This window comes from Pundamilia nyererei, unplaced genomic scaffold, assembly GCF_000239375.1.
Source record: "Pundamilia nyererei isolate P.nyererei 1_Seehausen unplaced genomic scaffold, PunNye1.0 scaffold00158, whole genome shotgun sequence".
Taxonomy (NCBI): domain Eukaryota; kingdom Metazoa; phylum Chordata; class Actinopteri; order Cichliformes; family Cichlidae; genus Pundamilia; species Pundamilia nyererei.
The window spans coordinates 1,081,991-1,099,430 of record NW_005187559.1 but is presented as its reverse complement, the minus strand read 5'-3'; the positions used below and the strand labels follow the sequence as shown (position 1 = coordinate 1,099,430).

General features: G+C 41.2%; 1 protein-coding gene across 2 annotated transcripts; it reads left to right on the top strand.

The window, feature by feature from the left end:
- The first annotated feature begins 4,414 nt into the window (after window positions 1-4,414).
- Window positions 4,415-17,080, top strand: cdc42ep4a (CDC42 effector protein (Rho GTPase binding) 4a). Of its 2 annotated transcripts, none has more exons than XM_005745427.2 (2): window positions 4,415-4,693; window positions 13,997-17,080. In XM_005745427.2, the coding sequence occupies exon 2, from the start codon at window positions 14,133-14,135 to the stop codon at window positions 15,177-15,179; it is 1,047 nt and encodes a 348-aa protein (XP_005745484.1). In that variant the 5' UTR covers window positions 4,415-4,693; window positions 13,997-14,132; the 3' UTR covers window positions 15,180-17,080. The 2 variants fall into 2 exon arrangements, with proteins under 2 accessions (XP_005745484.1, XP_005745485.1); XM_005745428.1 differs by lacking the exon at window positions 4,415-4,693 and adding an exon at window positions 11,679-11,697.
- Window positions 17,081-17,440: the final 360 nt, after the last annotated feature.

Below are 17,440 nucleotides of genomic sequence, written 5' to 3'. Positions count from 1 at the left end.
TACCAATTGATCATTGTTTAAGGGCACAGCCTACCTGAGTATTGCTGCTGACCACACCCATCTCTTTATTTGGCTGCTTCCAGCAGGATAACACACCATATCAGAAAGCTCATCTCAAACTGGTTTCTTGAACGCTACACTGCACTCAAATGACATCCATAGTCACCAGATCTCAATCCAATACAGCAAATTTGGGATAGGTTAGAGTAGGAGATTCATATAATTGATGTACAGCTTAAAAATCTTCACCATCTATGAGATGCTGTCAGGTTTGTATGGGCATCCAATGCATGTATTATTAACAAGCATATGAATCATTATATATTAATAGCTGTCAGTGAAAGAAAATAATAACTCATTTTGGTTAGTTTAAAAGAGAATGGAGAGTATCCATATCCACTAAGGGTTTCACAATGCAATAGATTTGACCTATAGCACAAAACCTTTACTTTTCAAAACTACCTCAAATTTTGGGGTGTTTCTTGATGTACTGGGAAGAAAACAGGAAATCAGTCACTTACAAAGATACAAAAGAGTAAATGATAATGTGCAGCAGGAGAAAAAAGTATGATGATGTGTGAAATCCGTCAGAATGGATTGTCACTTTTTTTGTTCATGTTACAAGGTGTGATTGCATTTATATAATTTCTGAATACATGATTCGTGTTACAGCTCATGGTACCGTAGGCATGTATTATAGTGAGAAATTTTCTAGGACATTTTTGCAAAGCTGTCTCTTTAGAAAAGGTGAATGGATATTGCTGTGCTGGAGTGTGACCTATAGTGTGCACACTAAAGCATTCAGTCTTCAAGGTCTAAAAATGTAATCTGTCCAATTTCCAGTGTGAACATCTCTGTGTACATCATTAAAAAAGAGAAAAAAAGCAGAATAGCCATGTTAATGCTAACTCTTTAGAATAAAACATTCTATTTTGTAATGACCTTTTCCTCATAAATCATAATGAAATGGTGGAACACTGATGAAAATAATTACAGGATTTATGATTCTGACATAAAGAGAATTGGCAACAAACTCATTATAAAGGAAATCTAAACCATTTTAAAACCTGTAGAAATTAATTTTGCACAGACAGTCTTAAGTAGAGTATTTTGTATGATCTGGAATGCAAAGTCATTTTTAAGTGACACCTAATCCTACAGTGTACAAATGACCTGAATCTTAAACAAAACCATAATTGGGATGCAAAACAGCATGAGATACTGGGAAGAACTTGAAGAAGAACCTGATCCAGTGCAAGCATGCTGAAAATCTTAGGGATGGTTGGACAGGTAATCCCTTTATTTCGGGCCAGAAAACACTGATCTTAACCAAAGAACAGAAGGATCAGGCTCAAAGGTTTAGGGGTAAGGTGAAACCAGAAAACATCTTTCCACCATGGATATATTATATATAAATATGTAATTCTTCCGACTTGACTGAGCTCTTCACTCTAAGGAGATCACAGACAAATCTTCTGCTCACACACATTCAAGCCAAAGAGAGTGAGACAGAGACAGAAAGCGAGGCGCTCACGCAGATGGGGACAGAGAGCAGGAAAGAGATAGATCTGCAAATCTGGCACAGTTTTACATTTCAGTGAAACGTCTCCTCACGGGATTGACTTAAACAAAATTTGTCCTATTTCTGACTGTGTTTGTTGGAGTTCATAAGACCGCATTGGCAGCACAGCTAACTTGTCTGGTTGACTGGCGGGGGCCAAGTTATGGTGTGTGATAAAGAGAAAAATGAGAAGTTACAGCTTTCAAACTGTTTTAATGTGGGGGAGAGTTATTGTTAAACCAGAAGTCTTCTAGTTTATCTTATTTCACTCATAGATACAGTACACATAGTGCATTTCCACTACATACACTTAGCTCAAGCCTCTTCTGCCAGATCAGTTAAAAACCTGAGGAGATGCTCATTTCATGAACACTGTCAGCTCCCCCAACTGTTTTCTTTTCACAACATTTCTCTGCAGTATGCAGAAATTTTTATGCACTAGTTCAATCAAGCAGAACTGCGTAAACATTTGCCATTATACTTGCCCTTATATGTAGTGAACAGCTAAATTGATCTCAAACTGGGCAAAGTTACGTATTTTGGGGACAGGTGACATGGCTAAATGGTCATCTTGCATCCAGTAGCTTCACAGCCACCCTACTCCAGTCTGCTAACACTATAAAGTTTAAATTGAACGTTTGAGAATGAGAGCAAAAAGCCAGATGATTTTAATTAACGTCAAACGACAGAAACGAGAACAACCGAGAATACCTAAAGAATGGGGTGGAGTGCAGCCCAGACAATATTGGATAAAAAATCATTTTCTGATGTTCCATTAGACAAGGATCAAAGATAGGTTAACTGGTGATTCTAAACGCACCGCAGGTGTGGATGTGAGAGTGTTATTATCTGTCTCTCTGCATTGGCCTTGTGCTGGCAATCTGTCCAATGTGACCCTTTAGCCCAGTATGAGCTGCGATCCTAAGTGGGATAAGGGGTTCAGAAAATGGATAGAAAAAAGGAAATCACCTCCATTATTAAAGAAAATATGATTTTTTTTCTCCTTTATATCCACCTGGCAGTTGCTTAAAAAAACTCACTTCATACAACTCCAAATGAAATGGAAGAGTAGTACAGCATGAAATGTTAATAAAACAGAATGTGATGATTTCTAAATCAGAAAAACCCATAATTTACAACAGAAAACAGAACTCATATAAAATGTTTTAACTGAGACATATTACTGTTTTATCAATGATATTAGCTTCAAGTAATTAGGTTAACTGGCAACAGTTTCACGGAAGTAAAGATGGGCTGAGGTTCAGCAGTTTACCCAATTCAAAACACTTTGAGAAATCACTGTCTTTGAACACAATTCAACGTGTCATCCACAAATGCAGGTTAGAGCTCTGTCACACAAAGAAGAAGCCATATGTGAGCATGATCCAGAAACACCATCTTCTCTGAGCCAAAGCTCATGTAAATGGACTGAGGCAACGTGGAAAACTGTTCTGTGGTCAGGTAAATTGAAATTTGAAATTATTTTTTGAAAAACATGGACACTGTAACCTCTGGACAAAAGACAAGAATGGACATGTGGCTTGTTAGTGGCACACAATTCAAACCACGGGCTGCTGTTACAAGAAGATGGGATACTATAGAGTGTCTGTCTATGTTCTCAGCCATCCAGGTCACAGTAATGTAAGGAGCTTGGAAAGAAAAACAACTAGACTTCTTTAAGTTACTTGAAGATGTTTCACCTCTTATCTGAGAAGCTTCTTCAGTTTGGGTCACAGGTATGTGGCTCATGTGATGAGGCACATGATCAATAGTGGGTCAGCAACACTCCCACAAGGCTTAAATACCAAGGGAGTTTAAGTTTACTCTCATCATAAAAAGCCATATTCTCTCATCAGCTGGTGGGACAGATCGTCGGAAAAAAGCAAAGGCAGAAATAACTTTCAAATATTTGTAAAGGACGCCAGGACATGCAATTAAATATGGAACATTGTGGTTTCAGAGAACAGCGTGGAGAGACAGACTTGCGTCACTACATACCTTGTGAAGTACGAAAGCGAATAGTCATGTCATTGGGTAGAATGACTTGTGTCCTTTAGTAATTATCAGCCATTTATGCATACCTTTCTCCTGAGGTAAAACCTGGGGTACATATTTCTGCTTATTTGCATTACAGAAGGTACTAATGAGTGGACACTGACCGATGTCAGCTCATCAACCACAAGTTCAATACACAAGATCAATGCACAAGATCAAAGGGTTTGTTAACTCAATACAGTCTTTGCTGTTGTCAGAGAAAAATGTGTGGACGTGTAATAATTCTGACTAACATCCTTATTGGAACTGTAAAAGAAATGAAGGGCAAAGCTCACCTTTAAGCAGTTTGGCAATGTCACGCCTTCAAATCCCTCTGAAAACACCAGTCCCGTATAAATTTATCTTTGCCAATTTTTACTGATTTATTTAATACTTAAATCTTAAAACATGCAATGCTAGGCACTAAAACGATGACATCATTTCCCCTTTGACAAATGAACAAAGATATTCTCTACTCTTGCTCTCCGAAAATATCTAATAAGGCAAACGCAAATGAGTATTGTATAATACTAGAAAGGATATGAAGAATCATTTTAAAGAATGCACAACACTGCTTATTGATAAATGCTTATTACACCTTGGTATATATTAGCATCAATAAAAGGCTTAATATGTTCCTGGGTCTTTCAAGTACATTTTCTTGGTACATTAATTATTAAGTATTTAAACTGGCTAACCTATTTATATATTTATTATTAAAGATTTAATAAATTATCCTCGAGGTTTCCTTTGTGTCAGTGCGTCAAGGCAGACTGAGTGGCCCCATGCTGGCACCCTGTGTCTTTAAGGACCCATGTAAAGAGGGCGTGTTCAAGCGCACTACCGCAGCAGGCGTTGTAGTGAGTTCATGCGCTTCAGAGTAGCAGCAGCGTTTGTAAGGATGTTGTGACAGCAGCTGTAATATTTCTCTAAAAAAACCCGCCACACTCACGGGTCCATGATCCGCGTTGTTTGGAGCAGAAAGAACTAATCTGAGCGCCTCACAGCTTGTTTCGTTTGATGAATGCACCCCCATTGTTGGTCTGCTGGGGGCCTAAAAGTGGAGCAGCACCCGGCTTTTATGAATGGGGATGCTCGGTAAGCGTGTGTACTTTAATATTTGTACTTGCACTTAACATAAAACTGATCTTCTGGGTTGTGTGTACAATTCAAGGACGCGTTTTAAACCGACATTTTATCGGCCCGTTCACCTGCGCGCACGGGGCTGCTCATGCTTCTAGTCCGCTGGCCTATTATTGTTCTCCTGCTATTGACCCACCCAGAATCAGCGCTTTATTGTATATGATCGAATCTCGCTGATCGGCAGTGAGCGCAAGAGTGAATCAAATGCTGCGGAATTAGCGCTTATTTCTTTGTGTGTCTGTTGTCGAAAGAAACGAGCCATTTTGTCCTCTCAGAAACAAATTGAGTTTATTTGTGTTTTTTGTTTGTTAGTTTATTTGGGGGATGTTTTCAGGTTTAAGCGGATACACCATGTTTCCTTTTGTTTTAACCCCTGACTTTACTGCAAACGACAACTCCCATAGGCCTGACTTTTAGAACACATGATAAACTTCAAAAATTCTCATAATTAGGCCAGTAACGTGTTTGATGGCTGTGCGTATTGGGGGTCCTTCATATTTTCTTAAAACACTTTGACTTGCTTCTGGGAACTAATTCTAGAGTGAGTGGAAGGTGATAGAAGGGCGTGATTTGGCACATTTCCTCGAAGTTGGAGGTGGCTTTGACTTGATCAGATAAGGCTGGGAAAGAAAGATACGTTATACAGTTTCTGCCTCCTTGGAGTGCACATTCACTTTGTCCAGGTCTTTGTACAGTTTTCCTGGTAAGGCTGGCACTTGATGAGGTCACTGACTGGTCGTGTGAGGTAATGGGCCTCAGGTCGGCGGGCTATCTCTCCATCACCCTGCACTGATAAGAACTTACAGCAATTGTCTGAAGAGGTGATGTTATCAGAGGTCTGTGCTTGTGAGGAAGTTACGGTGGCTTTTAGGAAATTTGACCTGCCTTTTTCAAAATGTGCAAGGGCCTTTTATGAGATGGGAGGTTGTCTTGAAGTGGTGTGATGGATTCAGGTTGATGACACTACAAACATGCAAGCATAGTTGACCAGATTTACATGTTTTAGGCTTTCTTTAGCCTATTTACTTTGTATTTTATACAAAGTGACAGGATTTTAAACCAGCCCGCACAAGCACCACAAGCACAAGTTTCTTCTTCTTCTTCTTTTAAATTACAAAGTTGGTGTCTAATTGCCTGCAGGAGGTGGTTAGTGCCCGAAGGTGAAAGTTATCCTTCCCTCTTGTGTTGTTGGACACTGTGCCAAGCACCCTGTTATTATGCAAGGCACAGTGTAGACAGGATTTGTTGGCTCGTATCCTGGGAAGAGCAACCTGCTAATAAGTTTGTTTACAAGAGCAAGCAAAGTTGCTCACTTTTAATGTGGATATTCCAAAATACATCTGCGGTAATGCTGAAGGGAAACTCAGTTATTTGTGGCTACTGGCTAAATAGTCCTGCACCCATGTTTGCAGTTTGTGTGCTCATTTGAGGCTGTGTGTGTGTGTCCTGTCCAGCCCCTTCACATTCCAGGAAATACCAGTATAAACTGTTTTTTTTTTTGTGTTTTCTTTTCTTTTCCCGGAATTCCTCTGAGGATGGTAGTAGGGAATATATGGGTTACTTTGGAGAAGAGCCTTGGATTTGAACTTGTCTTTCAACACTTACACAGTACAGATGTATTTTAGCCAGTTTGGCTTCTGACATATGGCAACTGTCATTAGTTTTCTGCCACTTACCTTTTTATTACCTTGTCCAAATATCAAATACTGAGAGTTTATCATATGACAGTGTGTGAATGCTGTGTCTGTTTGGGTTTTTTTGCCTTTTGTTTGGCTGCATTGTGTTCTAGGCCTATCCTGCATGCTGCTTTGTTGCACTGTATGCTGGGGCCTGTTAGCAAGAGGTAAATGTTTGTTCTGTTTCCTTGTTACTGGATGCACGTATTGCATGGAGTTGATGTCATTGTACCAAAAGACAATGACAGGGACTTCTGTTTAAACTCCAAATGCTTTCAGAGATGTCCTCTTTCACTCTATTTGATTTGTTGTTTAGCATTTGTGTGACATTCATTGTCCATTACAATTGTGCCATAGATACACAAGCATATTTATTTTATTTAAAATAAGAAATAAAAAAAATAAACCGAGTTCGTCCATGTCCCACCAGCCTGTGCTCTCCTTTGCTTGTCTGACCTCATAGTTATGGCACTGCAGCACTTTCAAACAGGAGTCTCCAAATCCTATTGCTTTTCTGATTTCTAAAATGTTTTCTGGTTTTCTTTCCATCAAGGAGAACAGATTTCTTCCCAAATGGTTCAAAATAGAACCTCATTCATCTTCTGCAGCTCTTAAAACACCAACCACACAGACAGCTGGGCCTGAGGCCAGAGCTGTCAACAGCTGTTGTGACTCAGCTACCTGGTGTTGTAAAGATCCGGTTGTGATCGTTTTCGAAAACGATTAAAGTCACCTGGACCTGACGCTCTCCATGTACTGATACATATTGCGTTTGGAGTCTGCTTTTACACACACAATGTCCTACAGGCTTATTAAAACAGGGTGTCGATGGAGATATGAGCTGTTTGTTTGACTAGCTTGTCTGTAACACAGTATTATGGAGAAAAGCCTTGTTTACGTTATGAGTGATCAGGAAGGGCAGGCTGAGAAGATTTCCGGAGGGATGGGAGGGTTTACTGCCTAATTTTCTCCCTGCCCTTCCTGTGGATGTACCCTCCAACACGTGTCTTCATTAAACGGCTCCATCATGTGCAGCTATGTATGTCCAGCCTGTCCTTTTGGGAAGTTCTTGGCTAATTGCTTGTTTTGAAGAGACTGGTTTTCAGTGATGTGTCTCTGTGGTAATTAAGTTATGCTTTTGCAACTGTGTGCATCCACATTTTAAGAATGCTCAAATGTCTTCGTGCATACAGAAGGGGACAGTTGTTAATGACTTAAGACTGGTCGTTGATCTTGCAGATCCAGCTGGAACAGGATGGAAAAAGTTGGAAAGGTATTAGCTTAATGCTAAGTGTCTGTGAAGGTTCTCAGCCTGTCCTTTTGGGATGTTCTTGGCTTAATGTTAAGTGGTTGCCTCTGGCATGCTCACTCGTTGATATTGCCAGCGTGAACCTGCTTTCCGTCAATTCCCTGTAATTATTCCGAGACACTCTAAATGCATGTTGTGCCTCCCACCCTCTGTTTGTATTTAGATAGCATGCCCAGTACACAAATGACGTTGGTGTCCAGCCATATTGGCTCCATTTTCAGTAGCGCAATAGTAACTTTTTATTCTGATCAGAGATGATAGCAGAGCTGGGATGGATAACATTGTTTGTCTATAAAAAGGCATTGTAGATCCATGAAAATAATGTTTATCAGCCTTGTTTAACCCAAAGAATACTTTTCATTCTTGAAGCGCAATGCAGCATTATTGTTTGCCATCCACTGATTGTGCCTGTAATAGAAGCTGTCAGTTTGATCACAGCAGAGGACGGAGAGAAAGAGATGCTGTGTCATGTCTGGAGGCTGTGTTGGCTGTAAATGTAAAAGAGACAAGTCATCCCCTCTTGGGTATCTGAGTTCAGCTGGTGCACGTCGAGCACGCCCGTTTTCTGCCACAAACCCTTTCAGTGACTGCCGAGGTGTCACCTTCTGTCCTGGTCTTCATCACTTTTCTTCCTTCCAGCTGGATGATTTGCTTTACTTGTAAATAGCTCCAACTTGAATCGTCTACATGGTGAATACAGTGGCATTTTCAATTTTAAAGTGTTGCTTCGTGAATGTTGGTAGAGTTCCACGCTAGCCGCTTTCACCTCTTATGTTGAGAAAACGCCTACTAGCTTTGTCGTAAAATGAACAAATGTGTGTAAATAAGCAAAAACAAAACAGTTGTGCAGGAAACCGGCACACACTGGTGTCTGTCATGCAAACAGACCTAAGCCACAAGTCTGCAACCTAGCTAGCACATTCCCCACATGTCAAATATGAATATTTGTGGTAGAGCGTAACCCACTTCAGGCTAGTTTTAGTGATCATGGATTGTATATTGATCTGTCACCTCACTATATATCCTGATATTTCAAGAAAATTTGTGAGGATATTTATGATGATAAAGAAAAAAAGTATACATATAAATAAAAGATGTTTTCCATCCAATATTTTTCAATGGCACTACTGTCACTCTTCCTAATTTTCAATCGAAACAAGGTGCCAGCAGTGACAGCATCATTAGCATGCAACAGTCATGACACAGCATAAATTAAATGTAAGCTAAACTTCTAAGTAAAAGTATAAAATAACTGCTTAAAACTTTAGTATAACAAAACCTAAAGTCCATTGACCCAGAGCCTGCATAATATTGTCACATGGAAAAAAAAAAAAAAAAGAATAGATATTTTCTACCTCTTGCTAAAAGCCCTGCTTTTCCATCATGTTACCGCATAATTTAATCCATCAAAGTAATTTCCATTCATCATTTGCTCTTCCTGTCGTACGGCGCGCAACCAGCGAGTGCTAGCGATGCTTGATTGATTAGTTTGTTTATTTTTGCACATCGCCAGCTACTAGTATCTCCTCCTCCTGTGCCGTCCTAGTCTGTAACTCGTTTGTTGTTTCCACCTTTAGCAGGAAGAGTTTTCTCACATATTTTGCAAAGTACTGCACTTTGCTGGAGGTTTTTGAGGTCGTTCTCTTTCTAGGTAACAAAAAGTCATCGATTTGTAGCTCTTGTTCCCAAACGTGCTTCTCCTTGTTGTGCACATTAGGAAACGTAAACATATGATATTGCACTATAGGACACTTTTATTTTATTTTTTACATGTACTGAATGATGTCATGACGAAGGTCTTTATCAATACAAAACAAAAGCTGTAAAACTTGTGAAAATACAATTAAGTCCAAAATCTATGCATTTATTCACAGTTTGCAAAGCCTTCCAGTGGGCGGATTGTTGGGCGGATTCTGGCCCGTGAGCTTTGTTCGGTTTACACGATGGTTTATCAATGCAATGTTATATTTTTAACACTCTTAAAAGTTCTTGTCAGTTTGTTCTTGCCGCTTCTCTCAAATATTCCCCTCACTGTCTATCTAAGGATAGAAACGGATTTGGTACTCAGCAACATGAATACCAATTCCAAAACCTACAGGCACTTTTATTAGCAGGAAGGCTCTAAAAACCTCTTGTTCTTTGATCCCTACAGAACGGTGTGCCCCACTGGGTGAGGTGTGACACTAACACAGCATATCTCCTAACAGCAGCTTGTGAGGTATTTGTGGTCACAGAAAAAAGAACAAAAAACCCCCCAGAAGCAATTTTATCTTCTGGTCCCTGTGTTATTTTTCAGACGAATTGAATGGTTGAGATGTTTTGTTAAACTCTCTGTGATTATTGATGTCTCTACATTCATCATTTTCTGGAAAATGGGTTGTCTTGGGGTGTGCGATTTCCTGATTTGACTGCATGTCCATTTGGGGCTGTCGTGCACTGAAGTTTCCCGGAGTGCTTGGTGATGTGCCCAATTGTCCTGTTTTGTTCAGCCATTGGTGTTTTTCTTTAAATATATAAACAAACAAACAAAACATATCAGGGCTTATTTAGTGTGATCGTGTCTGTTCTGAAATGTTTTAGCTTCCGTGCTATATAGGATCTGCATGGTGAAATGGGTGGCAGTGTGTAAACGTACCAAAGATACCCTCTCGGTCAACACGTCTGAAGCTGCAACACCACAAGCGAATGGCACGTCTAGTTGATTGCCCCAAATGGGCGATTTAAGCAACGGCTAAATTTGGCTTTAGCGTAAGAAAAAGGGCTTTATTTGTAATTTCTCATTAGAGCAGTGCGTTTTCTCATTGCTGTATTTATCTCAGAGGGCATCATCAGCTTGATGTCTGTTGTCCCCCGTTTGTTTGATTGAGAGATAATGTGATTTCCACTGTTTGTCCTTTGGCTGCTCCTTCCTAAATGAGATATTCAGGCCCGCTAACTGAGCTGCATGGCAGATACCTATCTACGGGAGGCCATTTGTCTGCGTAATTAGTAGAGTATGTGTGTGAGAGTCTGTGCTAGCCTGTTACTGAGCAACTGTGTACCTCTTGGTTGTGTCGCACTTAAACATTTGGGAATAAATTAGGGTTTTCACAAGCAATCAGAATGTTTACAGATTGCTTGATAATTGGAGTATTTTTCAAGCAGAGCAGTTTTCACCCCTTTTTTTTTTTTTACATTTCCACACAGATTTAGGGTGCATCATGTGGCTTTTCCTCCCCCTAATGTCAGTTCACCCTCTGGTCATTCGATTGTCCGTCCAGGTCAGTGACTTCAAATGATGCGCACAGCGAGTCTGAACCCCTCCCGTCTTCCAGACAGCAGAATGCACAGAGCACAAAGGAGGCGCATCAATACTTAGTTCCGGAAATGGCCCATAAGTCATGGTTGAGACTCGGTTTATGTGTCTGCGAGTGATCTCTTGTGTTTCGGTATTGATTGGCTTGGTGCGAGAATATTGACAAGAAGTGAGAAGTTATGCTCGTCTAAGGTTTGCTGTAAAAAAACTTACTGAATGCGGGTTAATTATCTCAGTGAATTTTGACTCGTAGGTTAAACTCGTAGCTATTTTTCTTTCCCCACTTCCTCCAGTGTGGCATTTGTTTATAGCTGTAAGAAATGACTGCAGGTTTAGTGAGGTTACTGTTTCATTTGGCGCGCTCCTTTTTGACCTCTTTAGTAGAAGTAAAACCGATTTTTTTTTTCTTTTGCTCTTTTTTTTTTTTTTTTTCCTGACTGAGAGATTTCTTTTTTTTTTTCTCCCCTCCAGGTTTAGAACTACTCCATAGCATAAATACATCTGGCAAAATGGGTTATAATACCGCTTATAAAAAAGAACAACATGAGATGACTGAAGAAGTGGAGTAGCACTCACAACTGTTTGGAAACATTCCAATGTACTCGTGGTTACTGCAGTATGTGTGCATGCATGTACTGCTGCTTTTACCGAGCAGCTCACAAACACCACATCAAGGCAGGTCAGTCAACCTCATAATCTATACACATCAGTTTAGACAGCTCTAGCTTTCAAGAAGCTGTACTGTCAAACTGAAAAAATGCAGATGTGCTTCATTTGCTGTTCATCCCCGTTCCTGTCCCGCATTTTTAGTGGGCTCTGTTGCAGTTAGATCATGAGTGTTGTGAAAGTTTGTTTATAAAGTCAATCCTCCCCCTTCACCCCTGGTGCTGCGATCCAGCGGTTCCCACGCTAACTGCTGCCTTCTCAGGCCCTTTTCCACTCTCCATCTATATCTGCCACTCCCCCACCCCCTACTCGTGCGTGCATGCACTTCCGCAAATATGACAAAGCCATAAATATAGAAGGTCTTGGGTTGGATGTAAATGTGGAACTGCAGCGGTTTTTGTTTTTTGTTTTTTCTGGTACGATGTGGTTTGGAGCTGACAATGAGAAGTCTGTCTGGTGGTCTATAGCAAGTTTCTGCATCCATATCCCTGCGATGGGCACCATAGAGCTTTTCAGCTTGATCCTGGCCTCGAGGGTGATATAGAAGAGTGGGAGGGAGGTTTTCACCATCTCCGCTTTTTTGATCCAGTAGTTGTTGTTTTTTCTTTCCTGTGTTTATGCCACCCAGGAGCAACTATTCAGGAAAGAAAAGGCTGTTATTTTGGCTGGGTGTGAATATTTGGCCTTCCCTGAAACAAATCAGAACAGGCAGCTACAAAAATAAACACATTTCAGCAAAAAGTGACCTTGTTTATGTATCTTGTTGAAATCATTTGAGTTCATGGAACTTTTTGTCATCACAACTCAGCCTCTGGTTTATCGAGCTTGCTTGCTTTTTTTGTTGTTGTTGTTTTTTTCTACAGCACCGGAATATTTCTGTTTTAATCGATTTCCATTTTGGCCAATAGAAAGTAATAACACAAGGTGAGTGAGCACAGGCTATGGCTGACAGAAGGCCATATGTTGCATTCGAAGCCTGGAGCCGCCCGTAGCCTCTGACAGGAAACGCTGTCGCTTGCACGAGGGAGGGTGTTTCTATGGAAACCGAAGCAGGTGAAGGCATTAACAGGAAGCTGAGAAGAGACTCAGCTGGCAAAGACAGGGGGTGGAGACCGAAGAATGAGGTCAATGCATGCAAAAGCCTGCCACTTTAAACAGCTAAAATCACTTCCAGCATAAACAGAAGTGACTTAAATATGTTTGTAAAGGGCTTTCTTACAAGAAAGCTAAAGTCAAGGTTAAGTGTTCCTCTTCCTGTCTTAGGTTAAGTAAACAAAGAAAACGGCACTAAGAGCAAGCTAGAGAGACGCACGCTCAAGCCGGCGAGGTAAACCTTTTCTTCAGACATGCTTATGCACAACCACAGAGATTTTCCATCCACAAGTCAGCTGTGCATGTGTTTTTGATGTCTTTGTGTGGAAACCGCTTGCACTTCACTTTGTGGGCCACCATGAGAGTGCTCTTTTCATGTGTATTTTATATAATTGGACTGATGGTTAATGAGACACCCTGCTTCTGCCCTCCAGTGCATCACCTGAGGAAACAGCGGTGTCTGGCTGGCTGCCTGTGGTGGGGTTTCCTCTGTCTGAGCTCTCAGTAACGTAGAAACACAATTTCTGTCAGCTGTCATAAACCTCCGGGGGCTTAAACACCACTGCCTAAGATGGGGAATACATTGTGATTTCTTTGTTGCAATAATCCAGCTCTATAGTTAGATGACAGGGGTATCATTGTTTTTGATGCATGTATAATTGTCCTTTTGTCAGTAGAAGATAGTTTTCGATCTTGCAGTGAAGTATACTTTGCAAAAAAAAAAAAGAAATCTGTGGCAGCTCTCAGTTATCTTGCCTTGATTCATGTTGGTCTGTGGTTGGTGTTTTCCTCTAAGTTATAGCGCTGTTTAAGTAAAATCCTGTGGTGGTCTACTTTTTTTGGGGGGGGTTTTCTGCAGCGTATTTTAGAGTTCATCTCACAGAGTTTGCTCGTCATTATAGACTCAATAATTGATAGCTTCAGCTCTTGCAATTAGTGGCAACATTTGGAATTCCTTCATATGTTTTTTTTTTCTTTTTTTTCTTAGAATTAAAGGGCTGAATGTTGACTTTCTTGGCAACATAATTTAAAATCTATACTTTAGCTGGACCATATAGATTCTTTCTTTTTGCTTTCTGCTGGTTTTGAGTCAAGTTACAATTTATTGTTTGAAATCAATTTGTGTGAGTGGACACACTTTGAAGTTTTTTTTTTTTTTGACTAAACAAACAATTTTGATTCGATTATGTCTGTTTCTAACTTATTGTGTGTTTTTCCAGGTTCCCTGGCTGATTGGATTTAAGGACCATCAATATTCATTCCAAGATTTCAAAGAAGGACTTTCCCAAAGATTCAGGTGATCTTTTTGCCACCCAGCTACCTCTTAGTGCACAACAATACCCCTGATCAGCCACCATGCCGATCTTAAAACAGCTAGTGTCGTCCTCCTCCCAGACAAAGCGTCGCTCCCGTATGGACCTGACCAGGGAGATGATCAGTGCTCCCCTGGGTGACTTTCGCCACACCATGCATGTAGGCCGCAGCGGTGATGCTTTTGGTGACACCTCCTTTCTCAGCACACGCTCAGGGGAACCCCCTCCCGAGTCCACATCCTTTCCTCGCTCTCCTCGGCCTGGGCTCCTGTCGCGTACCTTTAGGAGCAGCAAGCGTTCTCAGTCGGTGAACCGAGTGGACCAACAGAAAGATGGCGCCCTGGTGGTCCCTGGAGGATCACCCACCTATGTAAAAAATGCCATGTCCCTTCCCTTTCTCAATGATGAAGACGGAGGCGACAGCATGGTGGCAAAGAGTTTGTCTTCAAGTCCGCTGAAGCTCTACAGCGACTTGGATGGGAGAGGTGCGGTTGCAGCTACTCGCGCTTTAGAGCTGGAAGAGCGAAGTTTTGGTGAGCTGACTGAGCTCCCAGAGAGCTCAATTCAGTACGGAGGTGGAATGAAGCATGCAGTGTCGGTTATGTCTTTCCACGTTGACCTGGGTCCGTCCATGCTGGGTGAAATCCTGGGTGTGATGGAGAAGGAGGATGATGATCTTGGCTACGAGGAGGGCAAGAGCAGCGAGGGCTGCACCTCGCCACTGCTTGGTGCCCATGGTGAGGAAGAGGTTTATGTAGAGGGTGAAAAAGAGGAGGAGCAGGTGGAGGCAAATGAAGAAGCAGAAGAGCTGCAGCACCAGGCATCTATGCATCTAGCTAGCTCTGTTGATCTGAGGCAGGAGGACGGAGGGCCTTACACTCCAGAGTACACTCCTGAGATACGCCCCAAACACTTGCAGCACCTAGACAGCTGCTCCATGTCCAGTTCTGGGTCTGCTGCTCTGGATGAGAAACCCAGCAGCCTGATCTTTGCAGGAGATACAGATAGCGCCACCTTCAGTGCCCCACCAGAGGAGGAGAGCAACTTTTCCTCTTTCTTGGAGGATGAAGATGATGAGATTCATGTATGAGAGTCTGGTGGAAGAAAAAAAACATAAGAATAAGCTGTGGAAGTGGTTTATGCGCAACTGGCAAGTCCTTTGACAGTGTGGATTTGCAGTTAAATGGGAAGACGATACTGTAGTCAGGAACTGTGCGAATGGCCCTTTGAAGAAGATGGAGGGTTCCTCCTTTAAAGGGCTACAAAGAAAGAGTGACTGCTCCTTTAGGATGTGCCCAAACTCTGTCTGTCAGAGAGCCTTACCCTCCACTCCCTTTCTGTCAATCTGTGACTCCCTTTTGAACACCGAGGGAACTGACATGGAAGGGAACACACTTTCTGAATATGGAACATTCCAGAAGTAAGCCGGGAGTAGTGGTTAGAAAGGAACTTTTGTAGGAAAAACACTTTCCACAAGTAAAACTCAGTTCAGCCTTTCTCTTTCCCTCTCTCTCCCCTCTCGCTTGATGTGTCACATGTGCTTTTTTTCATTCGGTTCGCCTCTTTTCTTCACTCTGGCTGTGGGACGTCATGAGGCCTGAGCTAAACAGAAGGCCTCTGTCACAACAGGATCACTGGTGGGTGTCTTGTCACAATAAAGGGAGCTGTGGTTGTCACTGGTGTGTGAGGCCCTGCACTGAGCCTCTTTCATCTGAAGATATTATAGCAGTACCATAGATCTATCAGATTTCTTTCTCCCTTAGTATAACTTATGTATCTCAGGGTCTTTGTGACACTGTTTAAAGAGTACAATTTCCTGCTGTAAAGCTGGACCTCAAAGCCAACACCAAATTGTCTCCTTTGTTTTTTTTGGTTTTTTTTGTAATTCACCGAGTTTCACATAGACTCTGTGAATTGTAGAAAAGGAAGTAGAGCTAACGGAGATGCATTGGGCTGAACTAAATAGAAAGCAAGGTGTTACTACAGCAAACTGGAGGTGTGAGGAGTAGTGTAGCCCACTCTTAGTTGTCTTTTATATCTTTTCTGATGCAGTTTTCCTGATAATCTCCATTAATTAACACAAAGTGACTTTCCTTTAGTCGTGTCAAGTTCGAGTTGAAACCGAATAACCACTTCCTTCCTTTTTTTTGTTACATCCGAGCAACTGCAGCGGTGCAAGTGATCTGTGTAGAAGATTTTCATTACTCAAGGGGACTACCTATATGTGTAAACTATTTTCACCACTACGTACGAGTAGGGCTTTAGTGTATATGTGACGGATGAATTACGTGTACCAGGAGGCACAAGTAAATCAGACACTACTAGTATTTGGTGTTAAATACCTGCTGTTTTCTCTACCTTTTGTTAGAAAGAAATCTTTACTGTGTTTGTTATGTCTGGAGAGTGGATTTAAAAGAAAAATAAAAATAAACGTGGGGGGGGGGAGAAAAGAGACAGCCAGCAATGGATGCAAGAGCATTAAGAAAAGATTGCTATTTTTGTGCAAGTTGCATAGTCGTTGCAGCTCGACTGCCTTTCTTGCATCATTAAAAGCCATGGCCAGAAAGTATTGAGGCTTAGTTGGGCTGATTGACTTCACTGCCTTAACTGAAACTGACAGATGTGCCAAATTATGATTTTTTTTTTTTTCTTCTTCTTTTCTCTCTCTTTGCTTTTGGGAGAGTCTGCCACTTACATTTCACTTCCTTCTCTCTACCAGTATTCACTGTGTAAGTTTCAGCATGCAAATTAAGATAAGTGCTATAAGGTGTGATGTCCTGAAACTGAAGCGGTTGCATAACTGGATGTATATCACTCATGCACTACAAAATACACGCAAGTAAATCCAGCTGTTAATTGGGTGCGAATGAGAAGTTGTTTGTGTTTTCTGTGTGATATTACACCATATTTTTGTCCCCACTGTATATTTACAGCCTCTTTTCTGTACTGCTCAAAATAACCTATATTTTTCAATAAAAGCTTGAATACTTTCACTGTTTCATATTTGATTGTTTGTTTTTTATGTGAGTACATCAAAAAGCAGCGTGTGTTAAGTGCTATCCACTCAGCAGCATTAACAAAGGAATTCCTTGAGTGCCTCGTGTTTCCTGCCATTCACCATCTCTCCAAGCAGAGGAAGGAAGGAAGCAATTCAGACCTTATTGGCCTTAGTTGTACACTTTTCTTAAATATACAATAAAAAAGAGTTTTGAGTAAAGCAGTGCATGTGGAGGAGAAAAGCATCTTAACTTAAAGGCTTAGTTTAAAAAATGTTTTGGTTAGTTTTTTTTAAAGATCGTGCAGGTGTGAGAGGGGTGAAAGATGGATTCAGGAGGGAAAAGTTTATCACCG

Coding starts and splice junctions, on each gene's coding strand:
- cdc42ep4a (XM_005745427.2), top strand. CDS start 14,133: ATGCCGATCTTAAAACAGCTAGTGTCGTCCTCCTCCCAGACAAAGCGT.